General features: G+C 37.6%; 1 protein-coding gene across 4 annotated transcripts in view; it reads right to left on the minus strand.

Moving 5' to 3' along the window:
* fig4a (FIG4 phosphoinositide 5-phosphatase a) overlaps window positions 1-22152 on the minus strand; it is an 81711-nt gene that overhangs the window by 32827 nt on the left and 26732 nt on the right. For all 4 annotated transcript variants that reach the window (XM_055016145.1, XM_055016144.1, XM_055016147.1 and 1 more), the window contains 7 exons: window positions 21689-21786; window positions 16177-16310; window positions 13855-13971; window positions 9557-9602; window positions 8890-9038; window positions 8010-8176; window positions 1401-1539 (listed from right to left, as the gene is read on the minus strand). In XM_055016145.1, the coding sequence (XP_054872120.1) occupies window positions 1401-1539; window positions 8010-8176; window positions 8890-9038; window positions 9557-9602; window positions 13855-13971; window positions 16177-16310; window positions 21689-21786 (850 nt within the window). The remainder of the gene's footprint in view (window positions 1-1400; window positions 1540-8009; window positions 8177-8889; window positions 9039-9556; window positions 9603-13854; window positions 13972-16176; window positions 16311-21688; window positions 21787-22152) is intronic.

The following is a 22152-nucleotide window of genomic DNA, read 5'->3' on the forward strand; positions in this document are numbered from 1 at the left end:
AAGAAAGGGAGGGTTGGGCTCAGCAACGAGTATGAAAAATGGACATGCAAAATTATCTAGCCTTTTCTCACTCAGACCTCCTTTCTTTGGGAGGTCAAACGTATTAAATTCTTAGATTCGGAGCATGTTTCAACATTTTTTTAATCAACATAATATTATAAATAATTATTACGCATGGAACATGTGTCCCACAACAACCCTGTTTAGCTGGAAGAAGAAAACAGTGAATCACATGAAACAATGGAATTAACATCATCAAACAGTTTTCCTAAAGAATGTGTAGAGCAAAGCTATGTCCTCTCTTCTATTTTTCATATTTTCATAACACTGTCAGCCTTGATTGAATGTCTCTCTCTACCTCATATTATCAGGATCAGACTAATTCTTTGGACTGTTTTCCATCAGTCAGTTTGTCCTCTTGGTCAGCAGTAACAGCAGCTAAATATCTAGCTTCTACTGCTGAGAAAAAGATCACATTAGCATGGATTAGCAACCCTGTTACTGTGATTAGAGTAGGGTTAGCAAACAACACAGAAAACATGGAATAAAAATGCTACCATTGATGTGTAAGTTGAGCCAATCAAGCCTTTGATAGTTTATTACCTATTATTGAAGAATATGGAGCAGAAAGCTGTAAAAGAGAAGCTTTATTTTTCAAAAAAGTTGAAGCCCAAATGTCTTCCAATTCTGGAATGACCCTTTAAATGATCATTGGAAAGTTGTTGTTTTGTCTCATTCCGACTGACTATTGACTATTTGTGTTTTGGATGCATTTTCTGCAGCACAACTGACCGTCTTGCATTTTTTTCATTTTGCAATGTTTTTGACCAACTTCTATGAATGCGTTATGAAATGACTGAAGATTTGTTCAGATTTTGCTGCTTGTGTTTGTCAATATACACGTGTTTCTGTCAAGTTATGGTCTGTTGAAATTTCACAGCTAACATGTTTATCAGTTATTTACACACAGATTCTGTAGCTGAAACAATGTGGGTCACATATCAGGCTGCAGTGGGAAGACATGAAGCTCAGGAGCGGAACCCAAACAACCTCGAGTTACTTGGAGTTCAAATCTTTGCGACCCTTGTCATGAGATTGAGGGAGCGTGATTGCACCCACTCGGATTGCCCATAAAATCAGTCTCATAAAAATCCACCCACACACTGATGGCAGCTACCTCAGCACTCATAACACAGCTGTACATCCAAGGCAGCGCGGGTACGAATCTTTAATGAATGATTCCACACTGACCTACTTAACAAGCAAAAAACACAAACATGCCAAAATGAGAGTTCGATCAGTTCAAAATGGAACAAAAATAAATGCTCTTGTATATTCAGATGCCAGTATGTTCAATATGTGGTGTGTGCTTCTACGTGTACATGTAGCACTGTGTTGACCTGCGTCTGTCTTGAGGAAGGGCCATGGTGCTCCTTTGATGCAGGTAGAAGTCAGTTGGCAGCTCCCAAAGGTGCGGCTTGGTCTCCGACGGCTGGTAAACTTGGAGGAACAAATTGATGGCATCTTGTCTATCAGCATCTGGAGGAACCATATGGACAGATTAACAACAAGCAACAGGAAAATCTAAAGGCACAGTGTGTCATAAATTGCATCAAGATGTGTTTGCATGTATGAGAAGATTATATCATCACATTTAATTGAGTTTTTAAAAAATTGCATAAATAAGGTTTACATCAAGGAGTGTACCTGAGAGAATACATAGTATCTCTAGTGCAGAAAACACTAGTCAATTAAGCTGTTCGTCAATCGACAGAAAATCTTTGCTGCAGTGATAATTGATAACTTGTTCAGTCATTTTTATCAAACACGAGTTAAAAACGACTGCTGTGAATCTGTCAAAATTATCACGTAAAATGATGGCTCAGGAAGAAAGTTGGAAGCAATAGCAAGTCCTCATGTCGCAAACTCATTTGCATCTTGTTTTGTGCTAGCTGGATGCAGAGAGAGTCTTCTTCCTGAAGGGCAGAGGTCTCCAACCTTTTTTACACCACGGACCGGATTCAAGCAAGACAATCATGGGATCGCAATCATGATCGTCAGCAGGCAGCTGATGGATTTTTGAGTAACATTGCTCACAGACGGATGGACAGACAGACAATCAGACAGACGGACAGGCAATCAGACAGACGGACGGACAATCAGACAGACAGATGGATAGACGGACAGACAGACGGATGGATGGACAATTAGACATAAAGACGGACATACAGACAGACAGAAACTGTTTTTTTTTTGTTGTTGTTGTTTTAAAAAAGAGTCCTAAACAAATAAAATTACTTGTTCTGGCTAAATATTTAATGTTTCTTCTGTGTCAGCATCAAGTCTCTCCTTCTTTTAAAGGAATCTCTCCAAAGATTTTAGTTTTTTATTAATTTTGGCTGACTGGCGGCTTCACTTAACATCAAGTGCAGGAAACAAGCAGAGACGGAAGCAACGGGAAGACGATCTAGTCATTTTTCAAAATAAAACAGCCTGCAGACTCCGCCAGAAATAAAATATAAAATTAACTCTTTGTAATATCTCTATGTGACCTGGTGCCTAATGATCCACGGCTCAGTACCCATCTGTGGCTCAGTGGTTGGGGACCACTGCTGAAGGGGACATGGACAGAAGCAGTCCAGCCCGTTAAGAGCAGGACTAGAACCCACGGTTACACAGTCACGGTGGAAAAAAAAACATCACTGCAGTATTTTCGACTGTCAAACTGAAAGACACATTCTGGGAACATCAAAATGTCATGAACTGGCTGAAAAAGGCCACAATATGGGAACTAAACATGAAACGTTTACAGAGCCAATGTGCAGGCTTCACTCCAACCTGCTTCACATATTTGGATGGTTCCGCTTCCAACCATAAAAGACGACATTAAACATAAAGCCATTCTCTTGGCTTCAGTTTGACTCCAATGTAAACAAACGGGCTGCTACAACTATCTTTTCACAAAGTCTATGCTCGACCCTTGTTCTGCTACGGCTAACAAGGGAGCTAATTCTCCGATCAAACTGCAGAGCTTCATAAAATCCACCTGACAGTTCAATTCTTCAGAGGGACACTTCCCCAGCTATTCATGTTCAGGAAGAAAGAGTAAAAGTGCTAAACTGCCTAATAATAAAACCAAAGTAAAGCTGAACTCTTCACACCATGTGTCTCTGTTCACATGACAGGAACCGTACCTGTGAAAACTCTAACAGTCACACTACAACATGTTTGGCTCATGAACGTGTGCTAAGATGATCTCCGTGAGCATTTGTGTGCTCAGCATGCGTCACGTGTTTTGCATGTTGCCCAGTTTGATGCCATTTAATCCATCCCCCAACTGTGAAGCCACGTGCATGCTGCTCCGACAGTCACGTTAGATAATTAGAAATTAAATTGGGTCCTATTAAAGCCTGCCATCAAGCCTTTTTCTCAAGGTAATTTTCAGCCTGAGATCCATTCAATACGTCACAAGATAAGAGTAACTGATGATCTGTGAACGTAATATACACGTGCAACAGAAGTCGCACAAAAAGCCTTGTCTTACAGGATGTATTATGAATGAAATGCACATAATAAAAATCTGTCAAACAGGTCTGTTCATTGTGCTTTGTCATAGCGTTTAGTCTTACTGTTCCTACAATTTAAGAGGCTACAAAGCAAATGCCAGCATGTACAGTATACTTGTCTGTGAGTCAGACAGAAGCTGTAAAAGTTGCTTGGCAATGATGTAAAAGTGTGTGTTATTTACTGCATGGAAGAAGCATTGTTGTGTATTTCCAATTTAAAAAAAAAAAAACAACACATTCTTATTTAAATGAGGTGTAAAAAGACAACATAAAATGGAAATTGCATGCTAAAGGACCCACTTAAAAGTAAAAATTATCAAAATAAATTGTTAAGATATTTTTGAAATATTTGGTGTTTGAAACATTGAAAATGACATTTACATCTTTACAGACAACCATCTCCAAACTAGCAATTATTTTCTATTTGTTGAAAGTAGTTTAACCATGAACTACTTCCAACAAAAAGTGAGATTTGTAAACAGTTCATAAAGTAACAGATAATGTCAAATGCTGTACTACTTTTCGAAAAGGAAAATTATGTTGTATTTTCCATTGTGCCTCTATGATGGTAGTTATTCAACGCAGAGTACACAGACAATAACTTTAATCTAATGGAAGAAAAAAGACAAGGGATTGATGGCAGGATTGCACTGAAAAACAACAAAGATCAGGAAACTCTCTTCTCTTCTATGCCAGCTGAGGAAAAAACGCAAAAAGTGGGATCTATTAAAAGCCAGACAGCAAATCTAGTTGTGTCTGCAGATGAAAGATGTGTAATTTGCTGTGCCGGTCAACATTATTGCCCTAAAGACTTCAAAATCAACTGGGAGAAAAATACAAACCGCACAGTAAGAAAAAGCAATTACAGCACTTCCACTCTGCATAATGACAACAGTTCAGTGGTCTCCTCCTTGAAGCAGCTAGAAATCAAGGAGCCAAAGAAGTCAGTTTTGGAATTTTCTTTAAAACATTTACAAAGTGTTCCTTTAAAAAAAAAAAAAAAAGTAAAATCACATATTTCAAGCCTTTTAAAAAAAATTAAATAAAATTTGAGTGATTTTGGACAATTTTTACCTCATTTGGAAAAAGTTTCGAAATCATTTAAGTCATATCTAAACATGGGGAGACCTTAAAAAAGTGCATTCTGTGTAAACTTTTAAGGTTCATATCAGCATGTGTGATAGGTGGCTGGTCAGAGCAATCATAGACGATGGAAGAAGAAACTAGGATCATCTCTCTGTGGGACTGGATAAAATGATGACAAATGTGTCTAAAATCACTTACCAAAATGTTAAGTGTGACTCAAAATTGTCCAAATGACCAACTAAAAAACAAAAATTGACCAAAATGATGAACATAATGACTCCAAATTTATCTAAAATGATACACAAATGATCCAAAATGACCAACCTTTTGTTGAAATCACAAAACATGTACAAAATATAACTTGCAAATTGCCCAAAATTATTTAAAATTTATCCAAATTTGCACAAAACACGACCAAAATTTGTTCCTAATGACTCCAAATTGTCCAAATGTACCAAAAATCGTCCAAACTAAACAAAAAAATTGACCAAAATGATGAACAACATGATTCAAAATTTAGCTAAAATAACTAGAAAATGTTCAATGTGACTCAAAAAGTGCATTCTGGGTAAACTTTAAGGCTCATATCAGCATGTGTGATAGGTGGCTGGTCAGAGCAATTATAGACGATGGAAGAAACCAGGACCATCTATAGACAGGGCTCACTCTAGAACTGGATAAAATGATGACAAATGTGTCTAAAATGACTCAACAAAATGTTCAGTATGACTCAAAATCTTTCAAATGACCCCCAAAAAAACAAAAACTGACTAAAATGATGAACATAATGACTCCAAATTTATCTAAAATGACTCACAAATGACCCAAAATGACCAACCTTTTGTTGAAATCACAAAAATAGTCCAAAATATAACTCTCAAATTGCCCAAAATGATTTAATTTAACCAAATTTGCACAAAACACCCCCAAAATTTGTTCCTAATGACTACAAATTGTCAAAATGTACCAAAAACTGTCCAAACTAAACAAAAACATTACCAAAACGATGAATATGATGACTCAAAATTTATCTAAAATGACTCGCAAATGACCCAAAATGGGTAACCCATTGTCTAAATAAAAAATTGTTCAGAATTATTTAAAATTTGTCCAAATTTGCACAAAACGCCCTCAAAATTTGCTCCTAATGGAGTCCCAATGACTCCAAATTGTCCAAATCTACCAAACATTGTCCAAACTAAACAAAAAAACTGACCAAAATGATGAACAACATGATTCAAAATGTATCTAAAATAACTAGAAAATGTTCAATGTGACTCAAAAAGTGCATCTTGGGTAAACGTTAAGGGTTATGTCAGCATGTGTGATAGGTGGTAGGTCAGAACTATGAGGAGAGAACTGGACTCTTTCAGGTCGGTAACATCGCTGGGACTAAACAGCTGGAGATGTGTGATTAACTAGCGAGTCTAGAGCATGGAACCGCAATCACTGAGAAATCTGGGACAACGGCGGAGCTCTTCTAAGAGGGCAGGCTGACAGCAGACACCAGCTGCTTCTCAACACTACAAGAGAGTTTGGTTTTGTTGCCATTTCCCCCCTTATACAATGCTCTTTAGTGCCATCAGGGAGTCACATCTTGGTGAGCCACTTCAAATCATAAGACCAGATATGGGTCATGGGATTACTGAGTGTGTAGTTCATAAATTACTGAGCACTTGTGTGTATGACAGTCTGTGTGTGTTGCACTACATGACATTTTCTGACTTGACATTTCCCTCTAAATAAACAATCTGCTACTCTCCTGGCTCAGCTTTGAAGCCGGCCAATGATCCAATTTTTCAAAATTAAGTGAAAGAAAAGAGTCAAAAGCAAAGACGTGGGAGAGGGGGGTCGTCTTAGTAGGTCATGTGGTACAATTATGTTTATCCTGGCTTGATGTACGGCTGTCCTTTTGGTTTCTGTGGCTTGTGTACACCCCTCCAAGATGTCATTTAAAAAGACCACAAACCTAAATTGCATATATTGCACAGCCGTCCTACATCTTGAGTGCTAATTGGCTGGCATATTGAAAATTTCTCATAGCATTGTCCTCGAAATATATCTCTTTGTAGCTGTCAACAATACATATTGTTGACAAATACAAAAACTAACATGCATCACTTGCATGTTAGTTTTCAATGATCAGACATTACAATTATACACTACCGTTGAAAAGTGTGGAGTCAACTAGTTGTTTTTCTTTCAAAAACAAGGACATTTGTAAGTGACCCCAAACTTTTTAACGGTAGTGTGAATTTAAGTTGCTCTACATTAGTTAAGTTGATATTATTGGTTAAAGTTGCTCAATATTAAAGTTGCTCTAAATTAAAGTTCCTCTATATTAGTTAAAGTTGCTCTATATTAGTTAAGGTTGCTCTAAAAGTGTAGGCGATAGAGGAAAAAAACTGCAATAATTTAGAAGTAGCTCCTTGAGGAAACCTACAGTCCTGATTGAGCTACTTAACACAGTTGGTTATGAAGTTTGTATTTACTTGTTTTCACATTCAAAACGCAAGTGCCAGGTTTTTAATACAGACAAGACAGCTCATCGTAAAACTAATAAACAAATGCTGCATTTCCACAAAAAAAGGTGCATTTCTTTAAAAAAAAAAAAAAAAAAAAAAAAAAATGCAGCATTTCTGACAATGCCATATGGGGGAATGAACAGCCTTGGTGGAGTACTGTGCTCTCTGAGTGCTTTTCTAGTTAGTTCTGTGTCATCTCTTCTCTGAAAACATGGATGCAGTGCTAGATCTTTCTGAAGGTCTTGTACAGTCAAACAGGGGTTTATTTACACTACCGTCCAAAAGTTACTTAGAAATGTCCTTATTTTTGAAAGAAAAGCAGTTTTTTTTCTATGAAGATCACATTAAATTAATCAGAAATCCAGTCTAGACATTGTTAATGTGGTAAATGACTATTCTAGCTGGAAACAGCTGATTTTTAATGGAATATCTCCATAGGGGTACAGAGGAACATTTCCAGCAACCATCACTCCTGTGTTCTAATGCTACATTGTGTTAGCTAATGGTGTTGAAAGGCTCATTGATGATTAGAAAACCCTTGTGCAGTTATGTTAGCACATGGATAAAAGTGGGAGTTTTCATGGAAAACATATTACCTGGGTGACCCCAAACATTTGAATGGTAGTGTATATATGTATATATGAGGGTATGCGTGTATTTTAGTTTTTTATATTATTGTAACTTATTTATATGTCTAAGATTACATGTCACATATATTATGTGTTTTTAGTAGGAAATGTTCTGTTTTAGGCGTTGCAGTGCAGCTTGCTTCATGCCTTTGTCCAAAACAAATTTCTCCCACAGGAGACAATGAAGGGAACTTTGTACACACCTGAGAAAGCATTGCTGTAGTAGCGTGACAGCGTCTGCATGATGTCTTTGGAGTGCTGTGTCCAGGGTGCGATCTTGCGGTAAGTTTTGACCCTGTGGACCAGCTGTGAACCGCCATACTGCAACGATAAAGTGTCTCCATGGTCCTCGTAGAGCTCCTCAAACAACCTGATCCACACACAGAACAAATACAAAGACAGACTTTCATGCAAGGACGATGGAACCTTGGTTGTGCAGCAAGCATAATATTCATTTTTTTAACCTGTGACAGTAGTTATATTACTAAAAATTAGGGATAGACCGACTATCGGCCTGGTTGATTATTGTGGCCGATATTCTGCATTTTTCCAATTATCAGTATTGGTATTTCTACTGATGGGTTATTGATGAATTAAACGCGCTACTTCAGGTGGTCTGATGCAGCCTCCTCTCTCTGTCTGTCGTCACTCTGTGGTCTCAGAAACGTCTCTCAAGCAGCAAAAACTGAACAAGAAACACAAGCTGTTGCCATGAACCTGTAAATCAGCTCCTCTCACAGTGGCTAAAGCTATGCTAACGACCAGCTGGTAAGTCAGAAGGCAGCCACAGATTACCATGAAACTGAATCTGGAAAACAATAATGACATTTTAATGTCAACTTTAGTGGGCAATAAAAGTGACAGAACAGTGAAAGATAAGAAAACAGAAAAGAACCAGCTAGAATAGTCATTTACCACATTAACAATGTCTAGACTGGATTTCTGATTGATTTCACGTTATGTTCATTGAAAAAACTGCTTTTCTTTCAAAAATAAGGACATTTCTAAGTGATCCCAAACTTTTGAACACGTGAACAAACACATTGATACTTGACGATTGGTGGCAAATTGTGTGAGGTTTACCTGACACAGTCGGTATCAAACTGGAGCTTGGGCTTGTCGATCATTCCCAGTGCGTAAAGCTGATAGGCCAGTGCACACTTGCCCACCATGAACTGGGCAGTGTTGGTCCGGTCGAGACAATCCACACAGTTCGTCCTCAACACACCAGTCTACAACAACAAGACTCAGACACCTTACTAACTGATGTTGCACATACCTTGCTTACTGATTTAACTAATGTACATGTGTTCGTGTATTTCCCAGTGTCTACTAATGAAGGGTAATTTATTAGACCGAACAGTATCTAAGTATAGAAAAAAGTCTTGCTTGAATTTTGATTGTGGTTCGGCTGTGTGAAACATGATATAATCTCATTTCACCTTACTGAATTATCTTTTTTTTAGAAATGGAGCATTCAAAGAAGACCATAGTGTGTGAGATCAAGGTCTCTCCATTAAAACGGTCAAGATCTGTCATTATGGACGGCAATAAATGCATTGGCCTAGTTTCGTAGCTATAGCAATGAATGATGGGCATCTTTTTAAAAATTAAAGATAAGCTGCTGTTGTTCTTGGCCTAGAAATATCAATGCCATAAACTGATATGTGGTTTGTTGCCATCAGTGACCTTCATATGTATAAAAGTTGTAACAGATTCACTAAAAAAACTGTGTTTATGCGTGCCATACCTGCACTCGCCCGCTGGATGCAATGTGTCCACCTAAATCTCCCCACCTGTAAAAAAAAAAAAAAAAAAAAACAACAACAACTAAACGTTAAATTCAACTAAGTGGATAAACTCCTGGAGACAGTCAAAAGCAAAACCTGTACGTATCAATTCTGCTCTTCTGAGCGCACATTTCCTCGTCTTTTTTCCAGTGCAATTACAGTGAAATTGCGATTATAGCCATGGCAGTGATTACATAATCACCATTCAAAGGCGAAACATAATGGAACACATACAGCAGCAGCAAAGACACCTAAACACAATGAACTCCATTAGGACTACAAGTACAGGAGGAGATTCAGGAGACAAATCTGAATACCCAGAGATAAAAACTGGATGTCGTGTTCACACTTACGAAATTTGGTACTTGTCTGCAATCCCAAACAAAGGATGTGAAAAAATACAATAGTTGTCGTTTTCCAACGTGACTCAAAGTAAAAATATTATTTTAATTTGTTAAAGAAACAGTCAAGAGATTTTTCCAAACACAGATTACGTCAAAGACTAGAAAAAAAAACACAAAACTGAAGGGTTAAATAGCTAGATACATGCTGGACTGTTCTGTGATTATTTTGTGCTGCCATTACCACAATACTGATGAGCAGACAACCAGGAGAGACGCCATCAAAGTCTAATTTGTATTCTTAAGTTTGTTTTTTTCTGTACATATAAAAGTAAATAAGACATTCATACATTGATTTGTGATGGATTTTATTACATTTGGAGAGAGCCAGGTTAGCTGCTTTCCATTTTGCTTTAGGTCTTTATGCTATGCTAAGCTAATGTAGCCTCATAGTTATCATTCAGATGGCATCTTTTTAGTTATCTCTGGAATATATAGGTTTCCCAAAACAGAAAAGTATTCATTTTATCCTGTTCTTAAAAGTATGATGAATGTTAAAGGGGGAATCTGTGTGTCTGGAGAGCAATTGTTGATATTTAGCTAGCTGTTTAGCATATGCATATAGTTAGCATGTGCCATATTTACCATGCTTTTCAATTCCAATCTAGATGGATTATTTTGTCTTTGGAGAGAGCCAGGTGAGCTTCTTTCTTGTTTTGCTTCTAGTTTTTATGCTAAGCTAAGCTAACGTGCAGCTAGCTGTAGCCTAATATTTAGCATGTACATTACATCTTTTCATTTATCTCTGTATTATTCAGGTTTCCCAAAACAGTGACAAAATCATTTCGTTATATTCTTTAAAGGTAAGCTTACTTTTAAAAATGAAATCTGTTCATACTTAGCTAGTTAGCACATGCTGATAGCTAGCATGTGCCAAATTTTACCCTTGTTTTAATGTTGTTTTAACATGTTTTAACTGTCAAAGCACTTTGTGAACACTGTTCGTAAGGGTGTTATATGAATAAAGTTATTATTATTATTATTATTATTATTATTATTATTATTATACTGTTTTGCACCTAATGTAAATGGATTTTGTTACCTTTGGAGGGAGACAGGTTAGCTACTTTCCATTCTGTTGTAGTCCTTATGCTAAGCTACCTTAACACGCTACAGACTGTAGCCTCATATTTAGCATTCAGACTACATCTTTTTATTTACCTCTTGAATATTCAGGTTTCACTAAACAGTGACTTATTTTTTTAATCACATTCTTTAAAAGTGTGATACATTTTAAAGGTGGAATCTGATTTAGATATTTACATTGATATTTAGCTAGTTAGCATGTACAGATAGATAGCTTGCTACTGCTTAATGCCATGTTAGATGCAATGTCCATTTCCGTTAAAGTCTACACGTTGATTTAGAAAGTTGAAAAGCTTTAATAAAAGTTTTTTATATATAATTAAGTTAGAGTTTCTTGATACTCTTGGGAAAGAACAAAAATAAGGATTTGTGTTATTAAAAAGTGGACCAGTCATTTTTTTTTCACCTTTATTGGCCACCAGTCTTCTTGAAGAGTAGCTTTACTTTTAAGGAACAAACACTGTTGTTCTCAGCCCACTCCACCACTCCCTATTTTTTTTCTTTATTACAAAAAGTGTGCTGGATCAGAATCACGGACTCTACCTTTAAATTTTACATTTTAAAGTCCAAGAAAGTCACTTTCTGAGAATACTGACTTCTGATTTTGGGTTCTGTCTTCATTGTTTCTTTTTACCCAATTCACTACTCTCATTCAACACTTTCTTGTTAAAGTGTTCTCTGGAAAGCAGCAGCAAGTAAAGAAGAAAATCCCCCTGTGAAGAAAAGCTGGCTCCAAATTGCTCAAAGGGAAGCTCTGAAGACAAACACTCCAGATATCAAGAGGGGTAAGTTCGAAACTTATCTCATCACTGCATGAACCCAATGACCTGAGTGAAATCAGTGAGCAATTAACAAGTAACTAACTGTCCACGTTTGACTGAATGCAGAGGGAAAAGTACTACAAGCAAGAATTTAATTACAAAAAAGGCCGTGCTAACAAATCTTTTAAATCATCTTCATTATTCATAAGCTAATTTCTGCATGTGATGAAGGCTACAGGTGCTATGAATATTTGTGCATCTACATACAGTAAATGCTTAGGAGGGTTTTTGTGTGGACCGTGGGGCTCTGTGCAAGGAGTGTGTCGAGCAAAGAAAATGAGACGGCGTTGTGTAATGCAGAAGAAGGGGTAATAAATATTGGCTGTGGCATGATCGTTGGGTTATGTAACAGAATGGTAATGTTGGGTGAAAGTGATTAAAATATGCAGACAATGGAAGAGCCAGGCGCTAAGTACATGGACGCCAATCTACTCAGCTCGTTAGCAGAAATCTCTGCGATACCATTACCATCAGGCATAATTTCCATTAAGAATTTATATGTGGAGATTTTCAAAATTATGCAGCATCGATAAGTGTGATTCTGAATATGCATGAATACAAAAAACGAACAATATGCTCACTTTTAAACGCAAGAGTGGAAAAGGTGGATATGTAGACGTGCACATAGGTTCTTTTTCTTGCAGTTCTTCATCAGTGGTGAATATTATCTGCTATCCTCTCTCATTCTAATGCCATAATTATTTCATGAGTTGTCTGAATGTGTTTCATTTTAGTTTTCTTCATATGAAAGCATTGAATAAAGTATTTGTTTTTTACTTAACAGCTGACTGAAAGTTTGAAATCATGTCTGGCTGTGTGTTTCGAAGCTTAAGCTTATTCTTGGAGAATAAGAGCAACTACAAAAGCACTCAGAGCGCGCAGTACTTCGCCAAGGCTGTTCATGCACAGATGTGTGTTATGCATGTGAATGTTATGTATGGATACCAAATCATGTGACCTAAATATGTAGCGGGCGACGGGAATTGATGGGACTCAGAAACCCCACAATTTAAACATTTGTTCCTTGTATTATTTCTGATGGATAAGTCCTGATAAGTCCACAGTGGTGGATTTGCAGTAGGATCACAATCATGTGATCATCAGCAGGCAGCTGACGGAGTGCTCACTTGTTGTCATGGGTACAGTGATGCCGTGCCGCTATCTGGCAATGATACAGAAATCAACAAATCCGTGGATCCAGACTATAAGCCGCATCACTGCCAAAATCTAATCACTTGGTCCTTGTGTCATTTCTGAGCTTCCCTGAAGATTTCATCCAAATCCATTAGTCCGTTTTTGAGTAATGTTGCGAACAGACAGACCAGCGCCAATCGTCATCTAACTCCGCCGGGTTCCTTGGCGGAGTAAAAATTTGGGATAGACCGATTATCGGTGTGGCTGATTATCGCGGCTGACATTAGGCATTTTTCCAATTATCGGTGTCAGTATTTTTATTGATCAATTATTGATGAATCAAATGCCCTACTTCCGAGTCTAATGCAGCCTCCTCTCTCTGTCTGTCATCACTCTGTGGCCTCAGAAATGTCTCTCAAGCAGCAAAAACTGAACAAGAACCACAAGCTGTTGCCATAAACCAGAAATTAGCTACTCTCACAGTGGCTAAAACTATGCTAACGGCTAGCTGTTAAGTGGGGAAGGCAGCCACAAATTATCCTTAAACAGAGTCTGGAAAACAATAATGACATTTTAAGATAGAGCTTAGCGGCCAATAAAAGTGACAGAACAGTGAAAGATAAGAACTAGATCCAGACTATAAGCCGCATCACTGCCAAAATCCAATCACTTGGTCCTTGAGTCATTTCTGACCTTCCCTGAAAATTTCATCCAAATCCGTTACTTCCTTTTTCAGTAACATTGCTAACTAACTAACAGACAGACAGACAGACAGACGGACAAATGTATGCCAATCATCACGACTGAAAATCTCACCTGTCGTCTGGTCTGAGGGTGTGACAGTAGAAGTCAGAGCGATTAATGAAGAAACCCGTTCGCTTGACCACGTTCTCCGCTATCATGCTAAGGCGGTCCAGAACATTGCACAACTTGCTGGAAAAGAAAGAGAGAAATTGTGGGGTAATGTTAACATTTGCTCAAAATAGCTGCTGGAGATTTTGTATTATTCTTATTCAATTATTTTCAATGAATTAACACAAGGCAAGCTGGCCTAAATTGGGGGGATATTCCTGCTAAAGTTCAAATAACTAAAGCCATCCAAACAGTGGGATACGGGCATCTTTGAGAGGAATGTCTTAAGTATAGCAGAAAAATAAAAATCAGAAACAATGAGAAAGCTTGGAAATTAACATTTCAAATATTTACATTCAGAGATAATGCGTTAGTTGCTTTGTGCAGCTCTTTATTCTTCACATAAGAAAGCACAGTTTTATACTGGGGGGACATACAGGAGCATGCAAAAGTTTGGGCACTACTGGTCAACTTTCTTTATCTACAATTGTAGAAAATGAACTGATTTCCAAAAACCATGCAATTAATGATGAAACAATCTTTTAAGCAAGGTAAGTGCATCAGTTTTGTTTTGTACAGTTTTATAATGGGGAAAAGGAAAAGAGCGCCATGGAAAAGTTTGGCTACCCCAAAAGATTTGACCTCTCAGATAACTTTCATCACGGTCTCAAACCTTCTCCTTCTCCAGTAAACATCTAGTCTTATACCTATTTAACAGGTCCATATAGTGTTTTTAATATGCTAGCACCATGGTAAAGCTTTTATAGCTTTCCACCTTGAAACTGCAGCATGCCAATGGCTTCTGGGGTTTCATATGTAGCAAACTTCAGGAACCAATCCGGTTAACTTGCACGCTGGGACTTCCTGTATCATTATTCTTCTTCAGAATCACTTTCTGGTTCAGACGTGTATGGCTTCATTACTCCATTATGACATAGAGTAGCATAAAGTAGTATTACAGTGTTTGAGCACTTTTCTAGATGAAGCAATGTTGTAGAGTTACATTAAACCATTCTAAGGCAGGGAGGGGTTACTTTCATATTACTCCTCCACACATTGCTGAGTTTTTAGGGGTTTAATCAATGGCTGGAGAGGAATTTTAATTAGCTCGTTCACAATCATTGTTCAGAAAGGTCAGGTGATGCAAATTTCAAGGCTTTATAAATACTCAGACTCTTAAATGCTCCTCCCAAAAATCAGCAGCCGCGGGTTCCTCTTAGCAGCTGCCTAGCTACTCTGAGAATTCAAATTATCGATGCACGCAAAGCAGGAGGAGGCTTTAAAAAGATAGCAGAGTTTTCAGGTAGTATTTTTCTCTGTTTGTAATGTCATTGAGATATGGCAGTTAGCAGGAACGATGGAGGTCAAGTTGAGTCTAGAGGACCAAGAGAATTTTACATGAGAAGTAGAACTGCGAGAAAGGAAAATATACACTACTGTTCAAAAGTTTGGAGTTTTCCATGAAAATTTACACTTTTATCCATGCGCTAACATAACTGCACAAGGGTTTTCTAATCATCAATGAGCCTTTCAACACCATTAGCTAACACAATGTAGCATTAGAACACAGGAGTGATGGTTGCTGGAAATGTTCCTCTGTACCTCTATGGAGATATTCCATTAAAAATCAGCTGTTTCCAGCTAGAATAGTCATTTACCACATTAACTATGTCTACACTGGATTTATGATTCATTAAATGTTGTCTTCATGGAAAAAAATGCTTTTCTTACAAAAATAAGGACTTTTATAAGTGACTTTTGAATGGTCGTGTAAATAAACCTGTTTGACTGTACAAGACCTTCAGGAAGATATAGCAGATTCTTGATTTATGGAAGAATGTTTTTGTTTAGCTGGCTACAAGATGCATTTACAAGCTTTGATACTTGTCAGAAGGGTTGCTACTAAGAATGGATCGTGCAGACTGTCTTTGTGTCGACCCCTTTTCTGGTTTTGTTGTCGTTTGAAACTGTAAAAGATGAAAAATGAACAGCAACCCTGCTTAAACTATTAATAGAAACTAGTCAGCTTTAACTTTACTTGCTTGGAGATTTGCAGACATTTCTGCATGCCACAGTATTCAATCTGTGACAAATGAAGGATCTTATCTGCTGTTGTAATCACAGGGTTCTTTCAAAAAATCTTTTAATTCAGTTTACTTAAGTGTTATTGACTGGCAGCCAAGCTTTCAATTTTTCTTCTTCTTCACAAATGAATTGGATATTTTAAAGGTCAAACCACAAAACTGGGTTTAACTTGATTCACCACTCTGGCACATGTACTAGTACCTCTTGGTGTAGCGAGCCATGTCCCAAGCGATGTAGTCGATGCAGTGGTCTGGAGGGAGGAACTGGTTTAGGTTGATCACAGCAGGGTAAAGCTCTTCACTCAGAATCTTCTCATGTTTCCTTTTTTCACGTTTCTAAAGCACAAACACAGACGTATAATGGGTCACATGCAAGACCGATTCCATCATCAAGTAATAACAGAGCACAAAAGAACTGCATTTTCTTCGGAAAAAAAAGGTTCTGAGAGAAAATAAACATCTACTCAGACACGTGACTGATGTTTTCCTTCTCTTTGATGAATTCATATTTTCTCAACAGTGACCTCAGAGAAACACAAAGCTGCATTGTACAGGCTGGAAGCACAGACATACATGTATGTAGTGGACAGCACAAAACTGATGCTCGAGGGCAGTGGTGTCAAACATACGGTCTACGGGCCAAAACCGGCACTCCAGAGGGTCCAATCCGGCCCGATTTTGTAAAGTGTAAAAATTCCAGAGAAGATATTAACCGCAAATTGTACATTTGTAAAACTATATAATATAAATTTATAATAAAATAAATAAATAAATAAATAAATAAATAAAAAATAAAAACATAACTTTAAAATAATTTCTAGACAATGACAAGTTGTTTTGATCATAAAGTAAAATACGAGATTGTTCATTGTTCTCTTGTCATTTTGTGTCTCATTTTTGTAAAATTTTGTCTTGTTTGTTGTTTTTTTTTTTTTAAATCTTTTTTGTCTTGTTTTTGTCATTTTGTTTTTTGCTTTATTCGTTGTTTTATGTATCATTTTTGCCATTTTGTGGTTTTTTGTCTCGCTTGTGTTGTCTCATTTTTTGACATTTTGATTCTCGCTTTTGTCATTTTGTGTTTTAGTTTTCAAATATTTTGTCTTGTTTTTTGTCTTTTTGAATTTCTGACTTGTCGTTTATCTCATGTTTTTGTTGTTTTGTGTTTCCTTTTTGTCTCGCTTGTGTTGTTTGTCTTATGCTTGTCACTTTGTGCTTTGCTTTATTTGTTGTTTTGTGTATCGTTTGTGGTTTTTTTGGCTCGCTTGTGCTGTTGGTCTAGTTTTTTGGTTGTTCTATGTCTCATTTTTGTAATATTTTATCTTGTTTTTTTGTCTTTTTTGTCAGACTTTTGTCATTTGTCTCATGTTTTGTTTCCTTTTTGTCTTGCTTGTGTCGTTTCTTGTCATTTTGTTTCTTGCCTTTCTCATGTTTTGTTTTGTGTCATTTGTCCATTTTTTGTCATTTTATTTCTCGTTTTTGTCATTTTGGGTCTCATTTTTGTCATTTTTGTCTTGTTTTTTTAATCTTTTTTTGTCTGACTTTTATCATTTTGACCATATAGTAAAATACTATATTGTTCAGTTCCAGATACCTGTGACTAAATGTTTTGTGTCTTTGTAGACACTCTGTGATTGTAAGTTGTAATGTGTAAATGACAAACTGAGGCATAATGTTATCGTAATTGAATTTATTTTTCTTAAGAAATTTCAGATTGTTCATAATGTTTTGTAAAAAGCTTGTTCCTTAAATGTGAACATTTTTCCACTAAAACAAAGGAAAAATTTGGAGTTGTGGTTATTTATAGGTTATTATGCTCCGATTTTACTGGCCCGGTCCACCTGGATCTAACTGGGCTAAATGTGGCCCCTGAACTAAGATGAGTTTGACACTCCTGCTTTAGACAGGTGCATAATATATGAAAAGTGGTGCAGCTGCGTGAGATATTATTGCAAACAGTGGAATTAAAAGCTGAAAAAAAATGTTTGGCATTTAGAAAGACACAGTGAAAAATCTGCTTGAAGTTTAAAAGCATATAATTTTTTTTTCAAAGCTGGAGTGACAACATGATAATATGCATCAAAGCCTGACTAAGTATTACTGAGGGGATGCTTAAAAATAGACTTTTTTTTGTTATTAAAAATGCATTCACTCATTCACAGTCTTTCTCTGTGACCCGTGACCACGCTGTCCATTATTTCCCAGTGCACTCCTCCACTGCGCCTTTATGAGCGATCACCCTGGGTGATAATCTGCTGGGATGCATCATTTAACAGCTCACATCTCCATTCACACGTCCAGCGGTGGCAAAGCAACACATCAACCAGTCAAATTGCCAGAGCATTTCCTCGCCCGTTCAGCAGAGCATGTCACACAGTCTGGCATGTACATGCACACACACACGGTCACACTTTCTATGAACAGACGAGCTACTGCAAGTACAGTACACGTGAACATGTACTCACAAAAAGCTCACATTTATTGTCCACAGCTATGAAACCGGAACACAAATGCCACAGTAATAATCGTGGTCGGTAGTGTGCGAAAGGGCAGCCACAAATCATGAATGACAACACGGACCAGTCACACATGCATACAGGAGGGAGCCGGCCAATGACATTTTAAGTCATTTCAAGTCATGCACTGTAATTATTTCAACTAGTTATTACATAATTAATGCTTTTCTCATCTTTATAAGTCTTCCTGTTGCATGTGTTGGTTCTGTGCTCGTTGGGTGATGCCATTTTAAACATGGTTCTCTCAAAAAACAAAAAAATAATAAATAAAAGATTTGGATCGTCCAGATTGTATTTATTCAAAATGTCTCTTTAGAGAGTTAATCCCAATATTCAACAACAAACTCCATTTACACGAGCCGGTTGTAAAAGTCATTCACATGCTTGGCCATGTGCACTATCGCTCTTCCTCTTTTACACACTCAGAGACACATGCTAACCCATAATAACAATAAAAAAAAAAAACATGCACCCATCAAAGAGGTGACAGGGCCACAGCAACTCCAGTGACAACCACGTAGAGAGTGGCTGTCACGGTGTTATGGTTAATTGCCAATTCCTTCCTCTTTCTGTCTCTCTGGGATAAGTGAGGGTGTTCTGTGTAAGCAGGGGTCCCCTCCCTTATTCCCCACAGTCTGCAAATTTCACATGGCAGTGGCTTGTGAGGGCCTCGGTGATCTGCGATTGGTCCCTCGTCTCACGGCCCCCCTTGTGAGTGACAACGTGAGCTTGAAAGCCAAGCTACAGCTGTGTGCCCAAGAGAAACTCTAATGGCGATGCACGCAAGGATGAAAGTCGGGGCGGAGGATAAGGGGGAGATTGCTGTGTGTGTGCACACTTGTTTGTTTTTTTAGATGGAAAGGGGTGTAGCATTTTATTAGGGGCTGAGCACCAAAGATGGGTTTCTTTTTATTTTAGTGTAATTTTAAAGGTCTAAAAATACTTGAAAACACAAGAAAAATTTGCACACACATCAGGACTGGCGAAAAGCTTGATATTTTATGGAACTTTTGCATGGTTGTGAGCCAAAATGGCTCAATAGCGCCACCTGGAAAATTTCAAACATGCTCTACGACCAGGACGTGTCACCTACAGCTATGAAATTTGGAAGGCATAAGTAACTCATCATGATGCATGAAAATGTAATTGACAGCCATACCCAAAACACAACAGGAAGTTGGCCATTTTGAACTACGTGATATATTTTGGACCAATTTTTGCACATTTTCAAAAGCTAGAAATTCAAACGGGGTAACCCCGACAGAGCTGAAATTTGGCCAGGATGTACACAAGGCATGGGTGATTAAAAATTACTAAAAATGCTCCACAAAAGTCTGTTGGTGTGGAAATGGCGGCATTTCAACAATTCGCCATGAAACAGGAAGTGCTGTGTAACTGGCCTGTACATGCTCCAATCTGCCTCAAACTTGACATGTATGATCAGAGTCCAGCCCTGATGAATTCTATAGACCAAAATACCGGCACAGAGAGAGCACCACCTGGTGGATCGGTCACCATGACACCATTTGGCAATAATCAGGAAGTGCTGTCTAACTAGCCTCCTCATCCTTCAATCTGTCTCAGACTTTACATGTGTGATCACAGTCTGGTCCTGACAACAACCTAGGCCGATATACATTCACAGTGACAGCGCCACCTGGTGGACAGTTTTGGATTCACTGACCAGAACGTGAGGACCCGACCAACATTGTTTGCAGCTTTAATTAATTTTGTGCTGTATTATCCCCCTATGTCATTTATCATATTTCAATTAATTTTCTCATCAAAATTCATTACTTTTTTAATGATTGATACAGCAACACAATGTGAAAGCACAAAGGGGAAAGAGCCTTGTGTGTTCTTGTTTGCAGTGAAATGTTCCCTTTTGTTTTTTTTGTTTTTTTTATCATGCGCACGTTTTAGTGTAATGCAAAGGCAGATCAGCATTCAAGGTGGCATTTCAACTGCTGGTAATAATCAACAACTAGGAAAATCTCTTGTGACTATAATGACTCCACAGGAACAACTAACACCCAGCATCAATCAAGCGCTTGGCAAATTACACAATCACAACCTGAGCTATTACTGTAGATAACTATCTGTTGAGGGATTCCACAGGGCGTATTTCATCCTAAGATATTAAAATATATCTACAAAAAATGCTCTGTACATAATCTACACACTAAGACAGCAGTCCACAATGTACTTTTCTTTGATATATTTTCATCTTGTTTTTAATAATTTCTTTTACTCCTTATTTTCACCATGATGTGTTCTGATTGTTTTTTTAAAAATATTGTCTAAACAAAGCTAAATATTGATAGGGTTGCAAACTAAATGCTGCAAATTGTGTGGAAATCCTACATTATAAATAAAAATCTTACATTATAAAGTAAGTTAAGGAAAATACAACAACAAAAAAAGCTAATCTAATATCATGGTCTCCTCAAGCGCATAATCCAAAGCCTTCGTCACAGAGATCTGGTTTTTATTGAGTTGCTGTCCTGAAAGTACTTTATTGACATAGACTACTGTTCAAAAGTTTGAGGTCACCCAGACAATTTCACGCTTTCCATGAAAACTCACACTTTTATTCATGTGCTAACATAACTGCACAAGGGTTTTCTGATCATCAATTAGCCTTTCAATACCATTAGCTAACACAATGTAGCATTAGAACACAGGAGTGATGGTTAAAAATCAGCCGTTTCCAGCTAGAATAGTCATTTACCACATTAACAAAGTCTAGACTGCATTGATGAGTCATTTAATGTCATCTTCATTGAAAAAACTGCATTTCTTTCAAAAATAAGGACATTTCTAAGTGACCCCAAACCTTGAATGGTAGTGTATACTTGAGCAAACTGTAAAATGCTACATAATTTTAGCGGTTTGTGCAAAAACACTACAATTACTACAGTGTCATCAAATTATTCAACAGTTCCAGTTTAAAAATAACTGCATACTTTCATAACTGTGCTCTTTAACCAAAATTGAAACATTTGTGATGCTATGTGGTTTAAACTATAAAAACAAAAGGTGGGCTCTAATTTTATGTGCCAGTGTGCATTAGTAAATATCAGCGCTCATAATATTCTGTGTCTCTGTTATAGCACTGAATCACCGTATTTTGTTGTCATGTTGTGGACAATGGGGAGTCAGCAGCAGAGTGTGAATGAGCATCTCAGAAATGTACACTACCTTGACCAGATTGAGAATGATAATAGGTGAGCCAAACCGCTGCAGCATCTGGTCAAAATGGAGAGCGGCTACGTGGGCGTATGGGTCAGCTTGGTCCACTAAAAAAAAGATGGAGAGAGGGGAAAAAAAGAGGTCAAAAGTTTTGGAATGTTAAATATTTAGGTCAAAGGACAGAATACAAAATCTTACTCTTGGTCTACAAAGCACTGAATGGTGTTGACTACAATCCATCCTGGACTTGTTAGCTCCATATGAAGCATCCAGAGCCCTCAGGTCATCAGGGGCAGGTTTAATGTGTGTGTTCCCAGAACCAGAACCAAAGATAGTGAAGCACGATTCAGCTATGATGCTCCTCACCTGTGGAACAAACTGCCTCAACACCTGAGGTCTGCTCAAAGTGTTGGCTCTTTTAAATCAGCGGTTAGCTTGTCTGTTACAACCACTGTAGCAGACAAGCTAACCGC

Source organism: Amphiprion ocellaris, chromosome 12 (genome assembly GCF_022539595.1).
Source record: "Amphiprion ocellaris isolate individual 3 ecotype Okinawa chromosome 12, ASM2253959v1, whole genome shotgun sequence".
In the NCBI taxonomy this organism is placed as follows: Eukaryota; Metazoa; Chordata; class Actinopteri; family Pomacentridae; genus Amphiprion; species Amphiprion ocellaris.